Genomic DNA, 23141 nt, shown 5'->3' on the forward strand with positions numbered 1-23141 from the left:
GGATTTTAGAAAACATGTTGGTTTTTTGATTCAACAACACTACGGCCGCTCGGCGCGCTCCTAACGGGCTGCCACCCTGCGACGGTTCCGGCTGGTGACTGTCTGGGCCCTCCAGATCGTTGTCGAAGCCATCGACAGGTCGCGGAGACCACCTAGTTGTTTGTTCGCCTTCTCTCCTGCTTTACTGGCACTCACTTTTCGGCATCCAAGTAGCACTTCCCTTCGCTGTGAAGGCTCACCGTTGTTACATAACTGACTCGCCTGCATCGGGGGCGGCCTCCAGAAACAGCAGGCGCCTGTAGAAACACGTCGACTTCCTCGAAGAACAAACTTCAGTCTGTGCTTCGGATGGCCCAGAAACATCCCACTCTTCGGTACTTTGTTGAGGTGGTCCGTTTCAGAAGAGTCGGAGACTGTCGGTCATTCTTACACCGCTGTCACACGCTGTGCACCCAGCCCCGGACGGTGCCGATCGCTTACTAGAACTTCGTCTCTGATTTACTTCCGTTAACCCTCACGAACACTCTCGTGTACAAAAGCTTCTGCTGAGGCAATCTGTACAAAATGCGCACGTAAGTAATTCTGCATCTAAGCTCGAGCTCTTTCGTGTTCTTCCAAGTCAGCCTTGGTTACTTACCGATCCCGTTCCTGCGTATCTGCTCACTCATTGCGTTGAAGGCAGTCTTCTTCAACGGTGATTTAAGGCTTCTCCGGCAGGTCTGGTTTTTTTGCCTGTTCCGGGGCGCACTTAAGGGAATCTCGCCATGGCAACAGCAGTGTCTGGGGAGTCTCTTTCGGCCACTTCGGGGGGTGCAGAAAGTGCTTTAGCGTTACTTAACCGACTCAAGCAAGATGGCAATGCAGCGTTCAAGCGAGGAGATTACAAGGGTGCTGACGACATCTACTCACGGTGTCTTGTTGAGGCTCGCGAGGGAGCGGGTCCGGGTGTACACACGGTCGTGCAGGACGCGGCCCTGAGAGCCGCTGTCGGATCTGCTGGACTCACATCTTCGGAACTCGGGCGTGACAGTAAAATCGCACATCCGGATGTTGCCCGCGGTTCTCCCCTTCCCGCTCCAGACACCGACAAATTTGCAGCAGAGGCGGTTTTGGGAGGCCAGGAGGTGTTGCACGCCGGGTGGCTTGCTCTAGAGGCCCAGACTTTGTGCAACCGTGCGCTGTGTCGTCAGATGAGAGGTCAGTTCCAAGAGGCGGAGTCTGATTGCACAGCAGCTATACAGCTGCAGCCGAACTACGTGAAAGCGTATTATAGACGTGCACGGGCCCTCCACGCACAGAAGAAGCTCGCACAGTGCGTGGAGGACCTCCAGGTTTGCCTTCGGTTCGAGCCTGGAAATAAGGAAGCGGAGTTGATGCTTGCGAGCGTCCGGGACGAGGTGATGAAGGAGGAGGACACTCGCATGCAAGAGCAGTTGCCGGACCATCTTCTAAACGTAGGGCTGGATTCCAATTCGCCTGCTGCGAGCCGCGTGAGAGCTCTCAGACAGCTTGGTGCTTTTGTCCAGGAACGTAAGCTTCAGAGGCTCTTTCTGAAGGAGGGAGGACTACGCCTTGTTGCGGTTCTTTTAAGGGACATGAAACATGGCGGGAAACGAGGTACCGTCCTGACTGAAAAAACGTCTCCGTCAACTGAGTTCACAGATATCTCGTCGGACACATCTGCTGGCCGTCGCGGAGACGGCGGCAAGCACGGAGGAAGAAACTCCAATGCTTCTGTCGCTGTCGAGGCCTCCTGTTGGGAGCTTCTTTTGTCCGTGGTTCAGCAGGGAAGAGAAGATCCTGCTGACGACGAGTACCGGAAGTCGGCAGCGCTCTCTTCTTCGATGGATGCTTTGAATGAACCAGTGCAGATTGACTGTTCCATTGTAGAGTGCAGAAGAGCGTTGGGCGACCTGTGGAGTAGCACCGACTTTCTCGTGCGCGTGCGACAACTGCGTCGTGCGGGGATTGCTAGCACGCCTGAAGTATCCCAAGGTGGAGGCGTGAGCAAGAGTGGAGATCTGAACTCCGCGGAAGACTCTGATGAGTGCGAGGCCGGTAAGCGGCGAGCAGCTTGGCGGGGCGAGGCCTGTGAGTATCTTCTTCGTGCTATGGGATGCGTAGCCCAACTGAGGGCTGACACTTTCGAGACAGACCCGGCTTTTTTGGAGGCATGCTCAGAGGGTCTTCAGTGCTCAGACAACGTGGGAGTACAGCGAGCAGCGGTGTCGGCTCTCGTTGGAGTCGCTGATGCTCGCAGGCGAATGGGTTTGCGCTCAAAACCTCTAGCCCTCCGGCACGGAGTCGAAAAGTGTCTGGAAGACGCTCTCCAGGCGATTGCGGATGTCGAGATGAGCCTAGCAAGTACAGAACTCCCGGACATAAAAATGCGAAACAGGCGATGCTGCCAGTTGGATGTCACTACCCCAGGTGAGGAAGCGCCTTCACAGAAGAACTCGGCTCAACAAGAAGACAAGCTGCAGCTGCTGGCCAGAGACCACGACCAGGCACGTGTTGGGGAAGCTGCTCGACGTCTTGAAATTCAAACGGAATTCCTCCTCATAACTCTCTTATCCCTGTTAGCGGACAAAGAAAGAGCCAAGGGAGACGACCCTCCTGACCTGAATCGGCTCTTAGACCAGCTTCTGGCACCCTATTTCAAGCCATCGAACGATCCGGAAGAAAGCCTAGTGTATCTGACCGTGGGACTGAGGGGCTTGCGTCTCGCTCTCACAGCTTCTCGGGATGTTGCCAGAGCATATCTTGCGGGAGCGTCTTCAATTCTACCATACGTCCTGGCGGCTGCTGCCGGGCGGAACTCTGAGATGATGTCGGCTTCCGTGGTGGGGACGCGAGCCCAGAGACGGCAACAGGAAGCAGCTGTAGAGGTGCTCCTACCTTGTCTGGATTTCCCTGAGCTGCGCGCGAAGTTGCTGGAGGTGAATGCCGTGCCCGTACTAGCAAAAATTTGCACAGAGCAGGACGGGAGAAGCTCCGGACTGGAATGCAGGATGCGCGCACGGCTAGCTGCTGCGCTGGCGCGGCTATCTGTTCATGACACTGATGTACGGATTCAGGTCTTCGACTGCGTTGATTTCTACGGTGTGCTCCATCAGCTGCTGAAGGAGATTCTTAGCGACGGGGACGATAGAAGAGAAGACAGAGGAGAGAACAATGGGGAGAAAGGAAAAAGAGAGAAAAGCGTTGGAGTCGGGGAGGACACGCTGCGCGCTCTACTGGAGATTTTCTTTTTCCTGAGCTTGCATGCGGACTTCAAGGGGAAACTCGTGACAGATGAGCAGAAGGGACCCACATTACTGCGCAGACTACTTGAGGTCTGTAGCGTACGTACACATCAGAATCAGCGCAGCGGAGCCGCTGGCAATCCCGCAAGCAGTCTGACACGATATCTGCTCGTGCAGAGCCTGTGCAACATAATGAGGTCGCGGGACGACAAAGATAAAAAAAGGAGGAGAAAGGGAGAAGTGAATGGCCCGTTTGCAGACATTGACGACGAGCAGATGAAAGAGCTGGAAGAGCTCTTCAAACGGCTGCCTGCTGGCGCGCGTCCAGCTGCCAATGGTGAAATCGACCTGGGAGATAGAGAGCTCGCATTCAAATTGCGAGACTCTCTCGTAAACCTGCATGTTGTGAGTGTCATTGTTCAGAGTGTATGTACGTCACCACCGCCGTCAATCAATGTATTCTGTGCCGCAGCCCAAGCACTTAAGTTTCTGTGCGTCGATCCCAGCCACAGAGGCGCGATTGTTCTTGAGGGAGGAGTGAGGGCGCTCCTCACAACTGTGGAGGCGCTCAAAGACTACCCCGATGACCGGCGTGACGCACAACAGGCAGCTGCACAGCTCTCCATCTCGGTAAACCCGACGCTCTTTTCTTACCGAGAGGCCTTAGACCTAGTCCCATGTATCATGCCTCTCCTGAAAGACAACCACGAGCTTTTACAGTACGAAGCTGCACTTGCATTGACGAATCTAACATCTCTCAGTGACGAAGTGAGAGTGCGTGCCTGGCTTGGGGATTGTTGGGGAGGTTTCGAGGACTTGATTTTCTCAGAGAACGACCTGCTGCGAGCTGCGGGCCTGGAGGGTTGGTGCAATCTTGCCGTTGCAGAGACTGTACAGAACTCTTTTGGAGAGAAGGCGGAGAAGTACGCGAAGGCCAATCAGGAACTTCAAGATCTCAAACTGATGCTTGCTTTTGCTGCGGAAACGAATAATACACGAGCGCAGGAGGCTGCCGTAGCTGCTCTTGCCATGCTGGCACAAGATAAGAGGGTTGCGCAGCGTCTGCCCAGCTATGAGTTCTTTCCAAATCTGACCACGTGCCTGGATTCTGTCAGTGAAAAGAACGAGGCTTTGATCGTGAGGCTAGTAGCCGCGCTGTACAATGTCTGGCAAGGGTTAGTTTTGATGGAGGAGGAGGGACAAGACGACAAGCAGGAAGAGAAGAGAAGACTCGAAGCAGCTATACGAAGAAACGCGAACAAGCTCAAAGGACAGACGAAAGAAATGGCGAGTCAGATGGTGAAGGAGCTGAAGTAGAACCCGGTGACGCCCGAGGATGCAGAGAGCAGGGGAAGGAGAGACAGACAGGGGAATAGGGTGCCGAAGAGGAGCGAGAGACCAAGCTGAGAAGTTGCCTTTCTCAGGAGAGCGTTCGGGACACTATAGAAAGGCACAAGGGCGATGCGACGGGAGGACGGTGCAGCAGCAGTCCAGAGAGGTGCTCGCGCCAAGGGCGTCGCCACGGGCAGGATCGGCAAACCGAAACAGCGAACTCCCTGAAAGTTGGATGCAACCTACAGGCGCGGGAGCGCGGAAGTAACAGTACATGTTGAACCAGTGACGAATGTTTCCCTGTTACTAGACAGGCTGAAGAGAGCCCTCCACTTGGTTGTTAGTGGTCAGACAGCAGAGACACCTTACTCTCTTCTGGTAGACGTGTGCGTGGGCCATCGCGAGCACAGGAAGAGCCTTAATGAGGGAATTCCTATCAGCATTGACGGAAAGAGCGAAAGCACTGGAACTTGAGTATTCGCGGGTCTTTATCGAAGAACGTTTCTTTTTCAACTTCCGAAGCTTGCGTGTCCAATCTGATTTTCTTGTGTTGGACGTTTGAACAGAACGTAACCGTTCTGTTCTTTTTCTTCGCCATTTGGAGGAAAAGCGAACCGGACTGTTGTGCTTGTGCGCAAGCTGACACATGCAGAGTTTTCACAGCTTCCTGACCTGATACATCTGTCGCCGGCCGCAGTGTCTCCGAAATTCGAACCAGACAGGACAGGGTGTCACAAATTGCGTGTCCCGCTGCCGTTGTGCAACGCGAGAGCCTGTTGGAGTCAGTTTAATCTCCAAGCGGACCCTCTATACCTTACCTGTGAAAGAGCACATCCTTTCAAGAGAGGAACGCCTGGCACATGAACGGGGGTCCACCCGCCTGGAGCACTCGTCACGTAACACAGTACTTCCATACTCTCGTAACCGTCACTCCAAGTTTTCAGCAACGGTCAGCGCGGAGTGCCGCTGGACTCATACTGGTGATGCGAGCGGGACAACGATGCAGACACAGCACTTTCGGTAGAGGCTGAGCCAATGTGCCACAGAAAAATCACGTTCGGCAAGCGCGGACTTCCCCAACCCGTCCAGTTCGCCAAACAGCCGGGACGAAAAAGTTTCACCTTGCCTAGGCTTCGCTTGTAGACCTGCCACACGGCTACAGCGAGTTCGCTTGCAAACGGCGTAGCCCGTCCCTTCATCTTCCTTGGAGGTGTTTTCTGATGGTGTCCGTCCGTTGGAAAAACAGCCGGCAAGCAGAACTTGGGTGGTGGCAGTCACATCTGCACGGCACGGCCCGAGACCCCATCTTCTTTCCACAGGAGTATATCCAGACAGTAAAGCTCGCCGACGGGTTGTTCGCTGGCCATCCGCCACTCTTCGCCAGCGATGACCCCCCACGGTGCAGCTTCATGCGAAAATCCGCGTCCCTTCCCTCCACTGTCTCCGGTTTGGTGGGCTGCCCACTTGCCGGATGACTGCCTTTCAAGCTGTGATTCCTGACGTCGCCTTAAGAGTCGACTGACCGTGGCAAGTACCTCGCTGTGGAGGGCGCTGCTTTGAGGCTTCGATGAAGTGCTTTTCTCCGAAAAATCGAGGTTCCACAAACCTCCCAACACGGCATCTGCTGAGTTTGAGGCGCGCTCTGGAAATGCAAGCGCCGGTTTCTGTGCCGTCCCACCAGAGACGGTCTGCGAACTGGAGCACAACGCCGGGTCCGGTTTTTTAGTTCTGCAAATACAGTCAAGGGATTTCAAAGCACGCACGCGACAGTCTCAAGAAGTGAGGGGCCAAATGGCAACTTGGTAGGGTCACCATGGCTACTCGCAGTCGCATGAGCTGACTGCGCAGTCGGGGCAGCAAAAACCGACTACTGTCCTACTCAGGAGGGGCTGGGACTTTGCACAACAAACAGGGAAGCACGAGAAAATGTGAGTATGCAATGCCAAGCCTCACACACACGCCACATTTCGATGCTTTGCTGGGCTTAGTTTACAGACTCTTGCGTATTTATCTATTTGCTCCAGGCTGCTCTCATGGGGCCGGGAAGCGCGTATCTATCTGAAGACAAACGCGAAGCTAAATTCACTAGTCTGCGCACTCTGCTGGCCGTGCCGTGCTACCTCTCGGCGTCTTGTTGATTGGTGTGTGAAATTGCAGGGCAAAGTGTAGGCTTCATGTCTCGTTTGCCGGCCTCCGTTACGAGAGGTGGTGTCGGTAGGGGTCCTCAACATCGTCTCTCAACTCTCCAGTCCTCCTTTTCCTTACCGGCCCGCTTCAGACGACGGCTCGTATGCCTTAAACAAGGTGTGAAGCAGGCGCACTGTACACACAAGGACCAGACAGCGCGGCACGGTCGCTGTGCGGGATGAATAACACGTCGTTCGACCACACGTCCGCTTGTCCGCGGCGTGGTGTTGCCCGCTCCTTTCACACCGGCACATAGCCGGACATGCGTTCAGCATGGAGGAGCATAGGTGTCCGTGGTAAATTAGGCCTACGCTTACGTGCCAAGAAAGAGAGGAGACAAGAGCACGCCCCTACAGCAAACGCCTGTGAGAAACTGCCCAAAACTACGTGGTCAAATATCCTCGCTGTCGTGTGTTGAAGGCCTGCGCAGTCGAGCTATCTTCAACGTTTGATACATCTTGCGCAGCGGAAGTCCTCTCTTCTTTCTGAGACCGGACGTCTACTCAGTGACACTGGAAAAGAATGGGGTTCTTGGGATCGAGCTAACCTGCCTCTACGGCCACGGAGAACAAGACTTGTCCTGAAGAGTGTGAATCATCTTCACCAGAATATATAGCCTGAAGAAATCAAGCAGAAACTGATTCAGCAGTACGACCGGGTCAAGTCTTGTCGTCTGTGTAGTTGCTGTGCTCCCTTGCTTACGGTCAGCCAGAGTGGGCTGGAGCTGGGGAAGAAAGACGATATCCTGGAAGATGTTGAATACAGCCAGCAGAACAGACCGTCGCTGACTCCCTGCATCGTCCCAAACAGGAACTGGCCGAACAGCAGGCGATGAAGGCGAGCCCTCCTCTTCCAAAAGTAATAACGCTTTCATCACGCTCTGAGCCGCAGCGGAAAAATAAAACCTTTCAACAGCGTAGAGGAAGCAAACAAAATACTCCGGCAAAGGAAGTACCGTAGTCGATGGTAAATATCTTGAGCGGGAAGACAGGGGATGACCGGAGAGCCGAGCAGGCGAATTTCGAAACGGCTGCATGTCTGCGATCGGTTCAGGAGAATCTACAGAGCTGATGTCTGCGCTGTTCCGTTTGTCTCTTCGGACTGAAATGGCCTGAGATGACTTCTTCCTAAACAAGACACTACGCGGAGCGGAAGCAGGTGCTCTAGCATTGCGGCAGACGTGGCCATCAGACCGGAGCATGCCGACGGCCCGGTCTACGTAGGGAGCTGCGGCAAGGACCAGGCAGAGGAGCAACTGAGACAGCTGAGCGAGGGAGAATGGAAGACCGTTCGCGGAGGATGGCTGGCAAGTAGGACGCGGACAGGATTCTGACGTGACTGGCAACAAATGACCTTCTTTAGAGAGAGCTGATGATGCCGACGGCAAAGAAGAGGAAGACCGAGAGAAAGGTTTGACACGAAGAGGAAAGGAGGAAGGTGAACACTTCCCGCCTCGCTGAGAGCACGAAGGGCCGAATCGCTGAAGCCCCGCGAGCACCCACCCTCCGCAAGGGATGCTGAGAGACCGGAGTGCCACCGCCGAGCGCACGAATGCCTGTACGAAATGGGAACAATCAAGGAGAAGCGGAAACTGCATTCCCTACAGCCTTCATGCATCTTGCCTGACACTCGTATACGATCGAAGATGCACTCAGGGAAAGAGTCTGCTGCCAGAGCGAGACGCTTCATGTCTACGCACTGCCGGTATACTCGGTTCTGGCTACCCACCTTACAGAAACTCAGGTTATAACACGGGGTATTCTTGACAGACTTGCCTCACATATGTGTCGATAGCTGGGCACGCGCCTTCGATATTTCTTTTCGAAGCGAGTCCCCACCACCCGCTGCTTAATCTTCACTGCCGGAGGACAAACGAGGAACGCGCAAACAGGAGATCTGAATGAGTTCATGAAAAAACCAACGACTGGCTCAGTCAAGACAAAGAAGATTTAGATCGGACACATGTCCCTATAGCGAGCAATCAAGGGGACGTCGTAGACCGTGGCGACAACACTTCACATGACCTCCCACTCTACAAGTTGAACCGCGAAAAAGAGGAACGTACCACCGCTGCTGACGGCAGGGCAAGATCTGTCTGTCTTCCAAACGACATACTTCCGGAGTCGACATACTCGAACTGCAGAACCCGAGCAAGAGACACCGCCAGGGCCTCAATCACGCCACCTGAAAGCATACCACAGGCTACGTTGTCATCCGCGGATGTAAACATAGCCACTTCACAGACTGCTCCATCCTCATCACTCCCACCTCGGACAGTTCCGAGGTACTCCTCCCACCTCGCACAAGCCGACTATGAGCTAGAAACTAGCAACAATACACCAGAATAACATCGAAAAAGTTTCAAAGACGCCTTTGCTCATCGAGCCAATTCTTCGGGCAGGGTCGAGAAAGGGCAAGGAGGCGCAGCACGTTAGGGCGCCGTAGAAAGACAACAAGAGCTCCATTCAGAATGGAAGGTGAGCACGCGGAGCGCATATATACAACAGATGCAGAAGAAACCGAGAAACTCACTAACAGCAAGAGAGGCAACGGAAACCCTCCTTTCAAGAGATAGCCAAATTCTCACGGTGTATTTGAAGTAGATGCAAAAGAAGCCTTTAGGGGAGTAATCCAGGCAAAGAAGCGGTTCCTCGTATACACACGAAATATCCTTCGTCGTTGCGCTCGCCTGTACTGATGTGCGGTCGTGGAGTTCTGGTTTTCTCGCGCGTGACGCGGGTAAGCACAGCTTGGATCAAAACGAGGGCTTGAGGGACAGCAAACGAAATAAAAACATCTCATCCCGTACCGACGCGCGCCCTGCACTGAGTACCTATGGTGTGACCACGGACGGAACGCAAATGACCACACTTGACTAGCACGCCACCTACGACGCCGACGACCGGGCTGTGCAGCTTGAGAGGGAAGACAAGCGTGGGTTGTTGGAGTTTAAAAGGGGAGTCCCCCGCACTGATCGCGAGTTCGACCTAATGACCGCGGAGAAGAACTTGTTGACTCTTTCGTGCTCATGAGAAGTTGGAAGACAGTCTTGCCTTTACTGTGAGAAGCTGCGGATCTCGTGAAGCTTCGTGTAACGACCCACACTACGTGCCCAATTGCGGCTGTCTACTGCAAACGGCCTACTGCCGGTATCGGGTTGCTGAACCCCATGAATTTCTCCTTGGAAACATTCGTATACACCTATGCATACGTTCAGGAGTTTTTTCCGATGCTCCATTTCACGGTCAAAAATCATGTTTCTCACCAGGCTCATTCACGCGCAGTTCAGCCGCCCCAACGAGGGCAGCCTCGACCATATGTGCATAGTCTACCACAGACCGCGGCAGAGTAGGTCCGGGGACGGAGAGGTGCCGTTGCTGTTGAAATCCCGGGCTGGGCGTAAACTCGAGAGAAGCGCGCCGTGTCTCGTGTGAGTGCACGTATGAATGCGCACTTGACCGTGTGGGCCCACCGCGCCATATTACGTCACCCTGAGCAGGCGGCGGCAGCAGGGAACGGGGGAGAGGGCGCAAGAAAGTTGCAGACGAGCAGGCGCGAGTGTTCAAAGCAAGCGACGAGAGGGAGGCCCTGCACAGCGCAACTTTCTGCTCCCGACACAAACGATCCGTGTTCGGGAAAGCCCTCAACGTGCTGATAACCAACGCAACAGGCTTCAGTTGTTCGGCTGGAATGATGCCTTCTGCACTCGCAAGCGGGGCAGAACCCGCGGAGGGAAAAAGATGAGAACTGCTACCGCAGCGTACCACGGAAGACTGTCTCGCCGGTAAAGAAAAGGCGAATGAGGAAAGAAGAGCAGGATAGAAAAGCCGGAGAGTGTCGGCTGAATTGACACCCTGACAGGGAGACAAAAATAATGACAGGTTTGGCAAGGGCAGACTGCTCTTAACGAAAATGGGGAGGACTGCCGAAACGTGAACCCAGCCACTGTCCAAACCTTGAGACGGAACACCACACCGCCCGAGAAAAAACACACGCCGTCACTGAGGAAGGCATGTCTAGCGACGACTTTGTCTATCAGGCTCGAGCAGGTCCGCTCGGAAATTTCATGCCGTTAGCACCTTACCGCTAACACCGAGACAAAGAGTCACCGTCAGTTGAGGAGACTCTGGCGTGCAGACGCAGGGCGGCCTAACCTCCCACGCAGGTCAGCGTTCCCTACAAGCCACTAACAAATAGCTCGGAATTCCGGCAAACTAGAAAATGATATTCGAGCAAACACCTGTGGACCGTGGCCCTGCGTTCTCCCCTGAACTTCGAGCCTTGACGCAATGCGGAGTTACAACAGCTTTATGCTAGGAAGTAAACGTACTTGCTATGGACCACACTGAGGTGCATCACTAGGAGAACCCGTCTGTATGTACCTGGACACGGACATGTACTGAGGCGGCGACCTGTGTGTGGTTCGAAACCCCAACCGTTTGAGAGTACGCACACTTGTGGTGGCGGTGGGGCCCCTCTGTTGTTTCAAAACTATACCCACGGGCAAATATGACACTCATTACACTGGACATGGTCAGGAGGCAGACACTCAACGGAAACTGGAAGGCTAGCGGCGTGGACGAACGGCACCGCTAGATACATACACGAAACGCTTCTTCAGAGGCAAGTAGATAATGTCCGTTGTCCTGTTCCTGTTGCTACTCCTTGGCGCCTTCGTCGGCATTCTGCGGCAACGGCCAAGGGTAGCATACAGGCCGGTGCTTCCGAACATATACGAGTGACTGAGATCTTACCAGAACGGCGAGGTAGTAAAATATTCGCGATAGAATCTGCGGGGTGTGGCGCATGCGATCGAGACGCGGCGGAAGATTAGGAAGTTGGCACGAGGCGTGAGCAGACATGGGAAAAAAAGAAACGGTACAATCCGAGGACGAGTGGGTAGACGAAAATGAAGAAAATGAAGGCGGACATGGAGAGGCCGAGGAGGAGCCTGGGGAGGGCGGTCCCGGTCCGGTCAAGACCTCGAGAGCAATTCCTACAATTCTTTGACGCAGGAGAGGAAGGCCAAAGAACCGAGCGCCCGCACTATGGGAGTGCGTAGTGGGAGGAGACTGAAGGGATCCAGACGGAGAAAGATGAGAACACCAGTCACTCGGGGTAGCGGATGCGGGATAACTTGAAGCAACAGAGGTTTCCCTTTCCTGTCCGAGACGGTATCCCATGGATGAGACCTGAAAGACGGCAGCCTGAGAAGGAGAGACCGAAGGAGGAAGAAGGGGAAGATGGCGACATGCCCATAGAAAGTCAGCGAATTCAACATCTGATGCAGACGATAGAACTCGAAACACCTGCCGTGGATCAAGCAAGGCATGCAGCATCTGCGCCCACACCGGGAAAGAACAGGAATTCGGCGTCTCATCGGTATCTGACCCTTTCTTTCTTTTCTTTTCTTGACTTCTCCCCTCGCCGTCTTGCTTGCCTCGGCTGACTCTCTTCGAGGTACCAGGGGCAGTAGTAGACAACAGCAGTTCGTGAGGCAGCTTCGCCAGACAGCACAACAGTGCAGTGTAGGACTTCGTGTCCGCGAAAAGAGAAGTTGACGGAGAGCAGGGAGTCGATTCGACTGTTGCTATGGGCTGAGGTGATGCAAAGGAAGGACAAGGCGAAGAGGGAGGACCACAAGGAGAGTGCAGTGTCCAACCGGCTTTGAATTCGCCGTTCGAAGAAGAGGCCGAAGATAGCAGACACCGTTTAGCCACCTCTGCTAACAAGACGTCAGCAGCACGTTCCAGCTGACCACGCATTCCCGTCAGCGGTAAAACAGGTACAGGCTGGTGCTGCTGAGAAGACTCCGCTACGAACGAAGACACACTGAGAGAATTGGTAAAGCAAGGTCGGCGAACATGAGAGGATGAAGCATTCTCACCGGGCCACAAAAGTTTCCAGCAATCGCTTGAAGCACCTAAGAATGGGGACGCAGTCCTCGGCGAGACTGATGGGGAGAGCGGCAAGCGGCTAGCTGGACGTGGACGCGGTTTCGAGAGATGAGCAGCAGGGGCAGCTGCCTGATCGAGAATCTGCAATTTTTGGAAGTTATTTCCCAGCCACACGCCGAAGCTAGATAGAGACCGGTAATCAAAACTCTTTATGACCTTGGGCAACACACCATCGAGTAGGTGTACTGTCAATCTCACCGCTGCTTGGTCTTGCCGGTGATCCTGTGTTCTACACTCTCCGCCTTCAGGAGCGCTCATGCCTGAGACGAGTACCTCTGTTGGTACCTGCCTTTCGTTGTCCAGTCGCGCCTTCACACATTCTTCAGGCACCTGCTGCACCGCAGTTGTGTCGACGTCCCTGCCGACTACACCCGTCACCAGCGCGTCAGCCCTTTTTGTTCCTCTTACTGGCTCTCTTTCTTTTTGTCCTCTCTCTCCCTTCGATTGGTGCTGCTCTTTGCGCTGAAGGGGCCTCTCGCCCATTATGTCATCCGGATCCCTCAAATGCACCAGGGCCTGGAGGAACCAGCAGAAGTCCGTCCCTGTTAAGAAACGCAGATGAGTTTGAGGACTTCGGGCAAGCTCACCTAGGTACTTGGCAAATGCTGCGTAAAGCGGGGGAGGCATAAAACGGCAGCGTGCCAAGAGCAGTGCGGCAGTAGACATATCCCTGGGTGAGAGATTTCCGGAAGTCCTTGCACGTCTGCTTGACGTGTCGTGAGACACGGGAGCAGAACATGGAAGCCGGCCCGGAAGATCTCTGTAAGGAAGGGCAACCGAATCCAGCAGGTAAGTACAGCATGCCGATAACACATGCTCCAGCACGAGCTGGGTCTCCCGTGGGACCGGCGGACGCTGCATAAACAAAATGAAGGAAAGAAACATATCGTGCAGAGGCAATGCCCAGGTGTCGCCCGAACACACACTGGGAGAGACCCATGCACTCTCTCGTCCCGTGGGAGACCCAACTCTTGCTGGAGCGTGTGTTATCGGCCTGCTGTACTCACCTGTTGGAGTCGGTGACTCTCTCTTATAGAGATGAGCGCAGCACGTACAAGCGGTTGCTTGTCGTCACACACACTCACGCATAGTGGGCAGACGCAGTGCGCACGCGCCGTCCAAACGCACACTGGGACAGACCCATACACTCCAATGCATCCACCAACAAGTACGCATCGAAACATGTAAGGACCTCAGGTCTCGCTAGCGGTGTATGGTACGTTCGAGCATTGAAGCAGCGAATCCGAACAGAGCATAGAATATGTAGGTTAGACAGCCGCTCACCGGAGCGGAATGCTCTTGCAGGCAGCAGAGAAGCGTAGTCGCCGCAGAAAGCAGATCAATCAAGTCTTGAGGCTTCGGATCCCAGGCGAGCCGATAGCGATCAGAAGTGGAGACGCGGCGGCGAGAATGCCCATCCTCGCGGTGAAGGGACACGCTGTCGTTGTGCTCGGATATGCTGTCTCCATTCAAAATGGGGGACCCGCGATCCTCAGCCAGCAAAGAAGGAGCAAGAGAAGAGAAAAGGGACAGTGCGGCACTTTCGATGGTCAACAGCGAGACCGCTGTCGGACTGTCTAGTCCCGGTTGTTCAGTGGATCCACCTTCTGAAGGAGAAACCGCCGACGGCGCGGGATGCTGGGTGCAGTTCTCCCCTCTATTGCGACCGCAGGCATCAGGAGAGGAAAACAGGGACGATGAAGAGGTGAGCATCGTAGAAAACGAACACGGAGTGGCAGGGAATGCACAGAAGGCGCCCGGGAGCGAGGGAAGAAACGGAAAGCTAGAAGAGGCAGAACGGACCAAGCACAAGCCCTCGACTACTGAAGACAGGAGGATAACTTTGGAGCTTGGCGGAAGAGACGAAATGGCACTCTGTCTTTCTTTACCCTCTCTACAAGCCTGCACATACAGAGAAGCAAAGAGCTTTGTCAGCCTAGAACCGTCAAAAGAGGCTGCGCCATCATCGCGATGTCTTTTTCCGGCCTCTTCAGATGACACAGAAATACACCTGGCTACGCGCGACCTACATGTGCTTTCCAAGTTACGACTGTCTCCCGCGGTCTGCACTGTCCCAGGGCAATTGCGATCACAGTCGGGGTCGGCTGAGGAATAGCCGGAGTAAAGAACCGGAGAGGCAAGGTCGAAAACTTCTTGGCCCCGTCCTCCTACGAAAAGACCAGGAATCCGGAAGCATGCGAGGACTGCCTTGTGCACGCGGGTGAGTGCAAGAGCGATTTGCGGTAACGAGCATGTAGCAAATACCTCCAATTGTACGCACAGGTGGTCAAGCAGACATGCCAGAACGCCGAGGATGCCTGGGACAGAGGCACAAGTATCTAGAAATGAAGACGCGAGAGCAGCCGGGCGCGTGGAATCCCTGCAAGCGTGACCGGAGTCCCAGTCAGCCTCTACACGTGAGCAGGCTGAAAGCGAGGGAACGTCCTGCATCGTAGGCAAGTACCCACAGCCTCTGCCTTGTATTCGGGCAACGAGTTCCACCAACGCGGATGCCTGAGATGTGACCGCTTCAGCGTGCTCCCCTTGCTCGTTCTTTGTCTCCCTCCCAGCTCCCGACTCCGCCACCCATCGAGAACTGGGAGGCTGTGGCCGGCCGGAAGCATGTGAGGCCATGCCGCCGGGAAACTGAAGAGCCTGTTCTTCCACTCTAGCGGAAGAAGTGCCGCCGCGTTGATCATATGTTAGGGCAGCGGGCTGGGAGTGAAGATCAGCTGCAGAAGAATTGCGAAGCATGCGCCGGTGGTCTTTCCTCTGCACTTGAGGGAACTGCAGGTTCAGTAAGTGGTGGAGAGCTTGGAGACCACAACACCAGTCGGCTGGCTGCAGGTCTCGAGCTTTCTGCAGCATGCCAACTTCCAAAGCCGACGTCAGCAGCTGAAGAGCTGAGCAGCGGGAGAGAAATACTCTTTCCAGTGACTGGTGTGCCTTCTGGTCTTCAGCTTTTTCCGGAGAGGAGGACGAACTACCCCGATACACGCCAAGGGCAAAATGATGAGTGTCCTTAGTCGAGCTCTGGAAAAGAGTAGGGTCTGGAAACGAGGGAGACAATGACCCAGGAGCCGAAGCAACACAAGGACAACCCACCAAAGGCGCAGCTGAGCTAGCCGTGCCGGGAAGACGTGGAGCTGAAACAGTAGGCGGCGAGGCGCCCACAGAACGGGGTTGGTTGGAGGCTGAGCCGCGGGCATCGTAGAGAGCCGAGGTGAAGGCAAGGGCGCCTTCTACAGGCGCAGAGAAGGGACCTAAGCGTGGTTCGAGAAGAAGAGAGTAAAACGCCGTCCCTGATGCTGTTGACGAGGATGGGCAAACTGAGTCCCTCCTGTGAGCACGGGAACACGGGAAGGATAGCGGGGATGGAGGGGAGGGATCTGAAGAAAATGCAGAAGACACAGACCTTGATATATTATACGCGATGAGAGTCAGCCCATGGGGAGGAATGTGCGGAAGGTAAAGACGAATGTAACAGCAGCCAGCAAACAGAAGAGAAGGCGAGGGAATTCTCCGGAGAGCCAGCAAGGAAGAGAGGAACATGGAAAGATCTTGTGGCACCACGAGGTGAGGCGGCGGCAGGACCACCTCGTCAAGGGTCAATGTGACGTTCTGCTCACGGCTCTCCCGACGACGGGCATTTCCCCGCACCCCCGGGTGTGCACTGACGGCACAAAAACCTGGGACATCTGTTTCATCCCGTAGTGCTGCGTCGGTGGTCCCGCGCTGTTCCGAGAACTGCGGCGAACCAGATTGATCTCGAGCAGCGAAAAACGTCTCGTACTCTTTCAACCGCTTGAGACGAGGTCCGGGTACAAAACACGACCAGTCGTCTACCGGAGGAGAGGGATCACCTGACGGAAGCTCACACCGAGGCGTCGAGACAGAAGACAGACTAGATCGGAAAGGGGGTGCAAGTGAAGGAGAAGGAGACGCGACAGGCGAGCAGCAGCGCAAAGAGGAGCAAGAGCACCGAACTTTGACTGTTCTGTTAAGGTGTTGGTACGAATGGCTGAACTGCGCGGCAAGCTGGGCAACAAAACTGTCTTCAAAAGCCTGGAAGCTGCCCGCCCACGAGTCTACTTGCTCGACTGGGCACGCGTCTGCGTTCTGCTTGGAGAGCAGTTCACCTTGAGTAGCATCACCACGTGCTCCATCTCCGTCTGCAGTTACTGCCGGCGGCGACGAAGACGCAACCCAACTTTCAGAATGCCCGCGCCACACGGGCCGCTCAGTCTTAGCGAAAGACCGCGGGCTGTGGAGAGGCATCCGCGTTGGCGGCGGAGAAGAGCTAGACCTCTGGTGGGATTTGTCACCTGGCAGGTTTCGAAGAAGGCGCGCAAGTGCATGCATACAAATCGATAGTTCCTTAGCTGAGAACGTGCGAATCAGTTCCGGCTGCGTGTGCAGAACAGAGTGGAGAGTTGTTAGCAGAGGAGAGGCGGGGAGAGAGGGAGACGAGGAGTAGAGATGCAGGACAGAAAAGAGAATATGCGGGGAATGCTGCAAGTGAAAGGACACCGAGGGGAAGAAAAAAGGAGGAAAGATCTCGTGGGACTGACTGCGAGGAATGGTCAACGAAGGCGCACTACGTGGGAGGGCCGAGGAAGTGTCTCCGCAGGGGCGGAGGGAGGATTTTCGCGACTTTAAAGGGTAGCCTTCTCTGTCCTTCACTGTTCTGATTAAGTGAAGGAGCTCGGCCTCGGTAAGGACGTTTGCAGGTAAGGCGTCTGGTTTTCTTGGAGATCTAAAGAACGTAGTGATGCTGTTGCTGTCTGACGAGATAGGGGACGCTGGCGAGCTGGAGTCGGAAGGGGACGAAGACGCGGCCATGGTACGCAGGGAAGAGAAAAAGAATTTGGGTGAAGAAGGCAGAGATGTCAAGACCGGAGAGTGACCAGCTTGGGCTGAAGCACAGGAAGGGGATTGTCGAGAAGGGGCGGGGAAGAAGCATAAGCTAGAAGAGGGGCTTGCTGACGAAGAGGAACAGCAGTGCCGTGAGGGCCTGAAGCAGGAACTAACGTGGAAGGAAGTCCCCAGAGCACCACAACGACTAGCCAACGACATCCTGGCAGAGGGCAAGACTCCGAGACGCCTCTTCTGTGACACGGAGGCTGTCTGTTTCCAGCACGCAGAGAAGGGTTGGCGAAGATATCCCCGAACTGAGATGACTGTGGGCGACATGACTGCACTGCGCCCAAAGGAAGAAGCCGAGGATCCTGCCGTAGAAGAACATGCCTGCCCCTTAGACGAACGGACACCTCTAAACGGAGCCGCCGACGGGAAGCCACCGCAAAGTGCTGGCGTGGCCTTCCTCGCTCGTCTTGTTTCTCGTGGAAGGACGAAAAATGTCTCACGAGTCATACAATCGGAGTGCTTCACTACGGAAGAGGAGCGCTCTTTACAACTGGTGGCACTGACGTTGGCATTACTCGGGAGCACACCATCCCTCGATGCACCCTGCTTTGCTGCGGAACACCCTCTCAATTGTCCACTTGCTCCATCCCCGCGCGAAGCAGCAGAGCCTAGTAGATTTCTTGTCGCCCGCCGAGTTCGTATCCCCGGGCTCGGGCCCGAAGATACTCTTCCGGGCCACCCGTTCATTGGAGAGCACCTGGAAAATGCGTCGGCGAGTCACTAAGCAAATGGAGTTTCTTTCAGTACAGCGAGCAGGTGTCCCCGTCTCTTCGAAACAGGGTTACTGGGGAGCCACTTCAGAGCTCGTGCAGCCATACCTGCTAGGATCCTACAATAGAATACCAGGCGAGTGACCCTGTGAGAAGTGTACCATGGACAAGGACGAAGCGACCACCACTTGCCAGACTCGAAGTGACGACCGGCTCTGAGGACTCGGCCACACTATCCTCTCCCCTGAAGAAATCGGTTGCGAGCTTTTGCCGTGTGGACCTCGGGCACACCTTTACTCACCTCCACCTGGGGCGCCACATACACCGGGAAGCCGCGTGACTGCTGGTGTGCTCACTAAACAGGACCCCAATCCCTCCGGTCTCTAGCCAGGCGCCATGCGTCGTCGGCTTGCGCCAGCGTCCAGAAAGGTTTGTGGACAACGATCTCGCCAAAGCGGCCGCCTTCTGTTTCTGTTCGAGCGGAAGCCTTCTATTTCGCCCAAACTGCTCAGACGCAGCCACAGGGGGTCGGGTTGCCACTTGGCTAGAGTAATATGAGTTTGAGAGCAGTCACCAGTAGTTATTGCGTATAGAAGCAACGCTAGTCATAGGCTCCCTCTGCAGAAACGTTTCGGCGTTCCTCCAGAAGGTCTTGAGTAAGGCCGCCCCCGCGCAGTCGGTCTCGCGATCGGACTGTGTAGCGGTTCGCGTCGCCAAGAGTCGTCCATAGAACGCGTTAGTCGGACTATCAGTTTCCGACCACCGACCCAGTACAGCTGCAAAAAGAAGGCAGCAATCGCAACGGACTGACGATTTTCAACTCTTGGGGCTGTGTGCCGCATGCTGAGTGGTGTGGCGGAGCTCAGTACGTCTTTGAGCGCGACTCGGTGTCGCTGGGGCTTGAAGAGAAAAGCTGGTACTCCCGCTGCAGGTGTACGACGTAGCAGTGCAAGCACCACAGCTGATCTTCCCGCCGCACAGTGCGCAAGCCTACATCAGAAAAAATTGCCGCTTCGCCTGAGAGTAACTCGGACGTCCGGCATCTGGCCGACTCTCCTCTCCCGAGGATGTTGAGACAAACTCGACATGCTGGGGAATAAAGGTATTCCCGGCTCACATATAAGCCGAGAGAACATCACTGCCTTGCCGGCTGCAGCAAGCCCGGATCGGCGCACGACAGGCGGCATTCGCACCAGTCTCCCTTAGCAGCGGCCGACAATCGTCCCCTTTGTCCGCGCATGCCCTCTTTTTCAGAAAGCCTAATTCTCGTTACTATGCGCCTGTTACGCATGCTTAGAGATCGTACCATCATTCATACACGTCAGAAGCTGTTGACCTCATCTGCCTCGTGAGCGTTCCGGCTGCGCGTCCTACCGGGTCTTTTTCGGGGGGCTGCCCGGAGCCCTGAGTTGTTGGGACTTGATTAACGGTTCTGGCGTGGACCACTCTCATTCAAATCGTCCACGGGTACTCCGTTGGTTTCCCTTCGCTCCTGTGCATTCCGTTTTCCGAGGAGACCCCGGACGCAGCAAGGCCGGACTACATGCCAGTTCATTGTCCGTGAGCGCTACTAAACAGATAGACGAGGCCGTGTAATGTTCCGGCGTCGTTCGCGATCCGGCCCATGTTGGCAGCGAACGGACTGTCGCTCCCCCCTTGGCTCTAATGTAGCGGAGGTCCCGTGTGCTCTTCGGCCCGTGGCGTTTCTCCCTTCTTGCGGCGCAGTGGCCTCCTTTTCTTGGCGACGGAGTGGCAACCTCGCGGGATCAGAAACACGCCACCAGCCTGTTGGAACCCTGCGCGCTGGGTAGTCGTCGGTTTCCGGAGTGCGCGCCGACGTGGGACGTCGGAGTCGGAAGCGAAGATGGCGCGGCTGTCGTGGGTGCTGCTGTTAGCACTCGCCGTACTGGTCACAGCGACGAGCGGCCCCCAGTGCGCCGAAGCCAAGGGCTTTAGACAGGCGGTGAAACGCTGTAAGTAATCCGTAGCTTAGTTCCCCCTGTCGCGCCGGTGCTCATTCTTCCTCTGCGAGCAGCGACAGACACTGGCACCATGGTAGGGCTGTTTCAGTTTTACTCCACTATGCCCGGCATTTCGGGTACACCTGTTGGCAGTCTCGCCTGTTACGGTGTGTCCAGTGTTATCGGGATGCAGTTCTCGATGACAGTTTCTGTACCGGCACACTCGCGTACCAGTTGCCTCCAGGTGGGACGGAACCCTCGATATGAAGGTAGAGATGACAGGGAAGAAGTGCACACAGTGAGCTAACGGGGAGCCCATCCGGTAGTGGAGTGGTCGAGATAACCTGCTGTTACTACGGGTATCACACTTATCCGCGTGCTTGGGCGGCGCTGGCAACCGCGCCTCCTTGTCCAGAACTGTTATCTGGTGTCATTCTCCGTCATCTCTAAGACAGGAATGTCCAGCTGCGCATGGGTCCGGCTGGATAGGCGACAGCCGGGTTCCAAGTAGTAGTTGTAGGGAGGCTTCCCCTGTCGTATCCAACGCGCTTCAGTCGGAATTTTTCTTTTGGATACATGTGTGTGCCACAGTTTTCGGATCCTTGTTGGGGAGGAAGCCGAAAGAAGACAAGGCCCAGGTCCCCTCAGAGCCCAAACCGGAAGACGTGCAGGGCCAGGTTAATGTTCCGATCATCGACCCCGTAAGGGAGGTAGCAGGATCCGCCGATCAAAAGCCGTCTCACAGTTTGCTCTATGGGGATCTAGGCAGGTATAATTCCGAAGACACAGTTGCTGATCTGGAAGCCGGCTTCCACATCTTCACTGCGAACTTCTACCAGGGCCAACTGATGATGAGGGGTGCGGTTTCAAGGGTGGCAACAGCAATTAAGAGGGTTGTCTTGCCAGTTTCTGGACCTCACGCAGCCAATCTGCGGTACATCAGGCAGCGGACTGTCAACCTGTTTTTCGACAGCCGTAATCTCTTTCTTAGATGCCTGTATATAGCATACTTCCCTATCCCTGCCCCCGAGCCGTGGGACGTCAAGGACATAGCGTACCGGAGACGTAAGCTGGTCCATTTTCTTGGCACGTACTACATGCTCAATGTGAGGCTCACCCTCCTCGTCCGCATCATGCGGGCGCTTCTTTCGACTATGGCGGAGGTCATGGCGGGCCAAGCGAAGGAGAGCAGAAGGGCTGCAGCGGGACAGCAATTGCAGATCAGCTGTCTGTACCTGATGGACGGGTTTCAATTACTGCGCGACACTCTGGACGGTCTTAAAGAGGCTGTCGTGGCGTCACTTGTATTTCCCTTCCCACGTGAAAGGGCGTACCGCGCTCTTCACAGGACCGGCTTGCTTTCCCATCAGATTCTAAAAATTGCGCAGACTACCGTCGAGGCAACAGCTCAGTTACGGCAAGCACAGCTCGGCTACGGAGGCGATAGCGGGTAAGCTCATTTGCCTGCCAGACAACGGGAGACGTTGTATAATCAGTGAAGTGACAGTAGATGTAAACGTGCGAGGTGTTCCGGTAGGAAATTGTGAGGTAATTTCTGGATGACATTTCAAGGTGAGAGATACCCGTCAGCATGATATTTCCGCCACTACTGGCATACCGGGGCCACCAAACCGCCGCCTCCGAAAAAAAAAGTAGAAGCTCGTTTTGTCAATGGGTCGTCTAGATCCCTCACTGTTCCGGAGTCTGGATCCGTCAGAATTTGAGTGTTGTCAGGGACGGCGAAGTGAAGGCGCGTGTAGTCGGCACTCGTGAGGAGCCCGCGTGGGAAGTCAAATGGAATACAGGTGTGGAAAACCCTCTGTGTAAGGGTGGGCTGAGATGGCTCGTTCACCGATCTCGGCTGACTGTTCGTTTAACCGATGAGGGCGGGTTGCGTATGTGTGCATCTACAGTCCGTGACAAGTAAGCAGACAGGCGCCGAGACAGGGCAGAGCGGTCCTTTTTCGGGATGCCAGACCGGTGCTACTCTGACAGCTACTCGTGTCCCCTAGCGCCACGAGCAACTGTGGTTGCGTTGTGTCCAGCGTTCTGGCAACTTCACGGTCTGTGTGAGGGTACATCCTCACTGACTTCCGAGGTAACACAAGAAATTTTTCCTATCACGTGGAGGAAATCGTACCAAAGGTGATTGCAACGGGAAACGCGAACCGCAGCTGGCCAAGCAGCCGGCCAGGCTGCCGTGTTGAGTGGTGGTGTAGGTACAGACCGGCCGGCCATGCGGAGTTGCCCGACCATGTCGGGAAGGCTCCTGCTCAGAACCAACGTCTCTAGCTACACAGAGAAACAGCCCACAGCTGGCGTGAAAAGGAGTGGGTGCCATGAAGCCGTTTCTGTGTGCCGCAGTTTGGTTTGTTGGGTCGGCTTCTGTCCTGTGTCTGCTTGGACACTCCGTGGTGCTTGTAAGCGGAGACCAAGTCACGAAGAGGCTGTTGACAGCACGACAGAGATACCCCGGAAGCGGCGGTAGGCTCTCCTTGGGCGGCGCGCGATGGCACATATCTCAAACGACGATCGATGCAGCCTACAAGCAGCAACGCTGGATTCAGCTGCACTCAACTAATACGCAGAGTAGGTGAAGTCGCAGTGTTTCTGTAAGGAACGTACAAAAGTCGAGGCTTGTGCAGGCGAAAATGCTCCGGATCCAGAGCGTAAGCTACCAGTGCGCAGACCAACGGCAGGCGCTGTCGATACATTTGGTGCAGAACCAGAAAACTGTGCTCAAGAGGAAGCCGACATAGGCTCAGCGCAGAGAAAAGTGGAGGCCGGTCAGGCGCAGATGAGGAAGATCCAAATCAGAAAAGC

At 55.2% G+C, this 23141-nt stretch overlaps 3 protein-coding genes across 3 annotated transcripts; 2 read left to right on the plus strand and 1 right to left on the minus strand.

Annotated features, from left to right (window-relative positions):
- Nucleotides 1-676: 676 nt before the first annotated feature.
- On the minus strand, nucleotides 677-19369 carry CSUI_000372 (uncharacterized protein; the record flags this gene model as incomplete). Its single annotated transcript, XM_068060606.1, has 9 exons — nucleotides 14006-19369; nucleotides 11519-13576; nucleotides 10030-10618; nucleotides 8830-8948; nucleotides 8540-8622; nucleotides 7467-8319; nucleotides 6843-6897; nucleotides 4947-6305; nucleotides 677-4221 (listed from the first exon to the last, which is right to left on the minus strand). Coding segments are annotated over exons 1-4 (7095 nt in total), but the record flags the coding sequence as incomplete, so codon positions are not given.
- CSUI_000373 (tetratricopeptide repeat-containing protein) lies at nucleotides 754-4562 on the plus strand (the record flags this gene model as incomplete). Its single annotated transcript, XM_068060607.1, has 1 exon — nucleotides 754-4562. The coding sequence occupies exon 1, from the start codon at nucleotides 765-767 to the stop codon at nucleotides 4560-4562; it is 3798 nt and encodes a 1265-aa protein (XP_067927417.1). The 5' UTR covers nucleotides 754-764.
- Nucleotides 19370-19379: 10 nt separating the features above from the next.
- CSUI_000374 (uncharacterized protein) lies at nucleotides 19380-22318 on the plus strand. The gene is made up of 2 exons (XM_068060608.1): nucleotides 19380-20330; nucleotides 20910-22318. Exons 1-2 carry the CDS (start codon nucleotides 20222-20224, stop codon nucleotides 21770-21772), a joined length of 972 nt encoding a protein of 323 aa, XP_067927418.1. The 5' UTR covers nucleotides 19380-20221; the 3' UTR covers nucleotides 21773-22318.
- The last annotated feature ends 823 nt before the right edge of the window (nucleotides 22319-23141 follow it).

This window comes from Cystoisospora suis (genome assembly GCF_002600585.1).
Source record: "Cystoisospora suis strain Wien I chromosome Unknown contig_164, whole genome shotgun sequence".
Lineage (NCBI taxonomy): Eukaryota > Apicomplexa > Conoidasida > Eucoccidiorida > Sarcocystidae > Cystoisospora > Cystoisospora suis.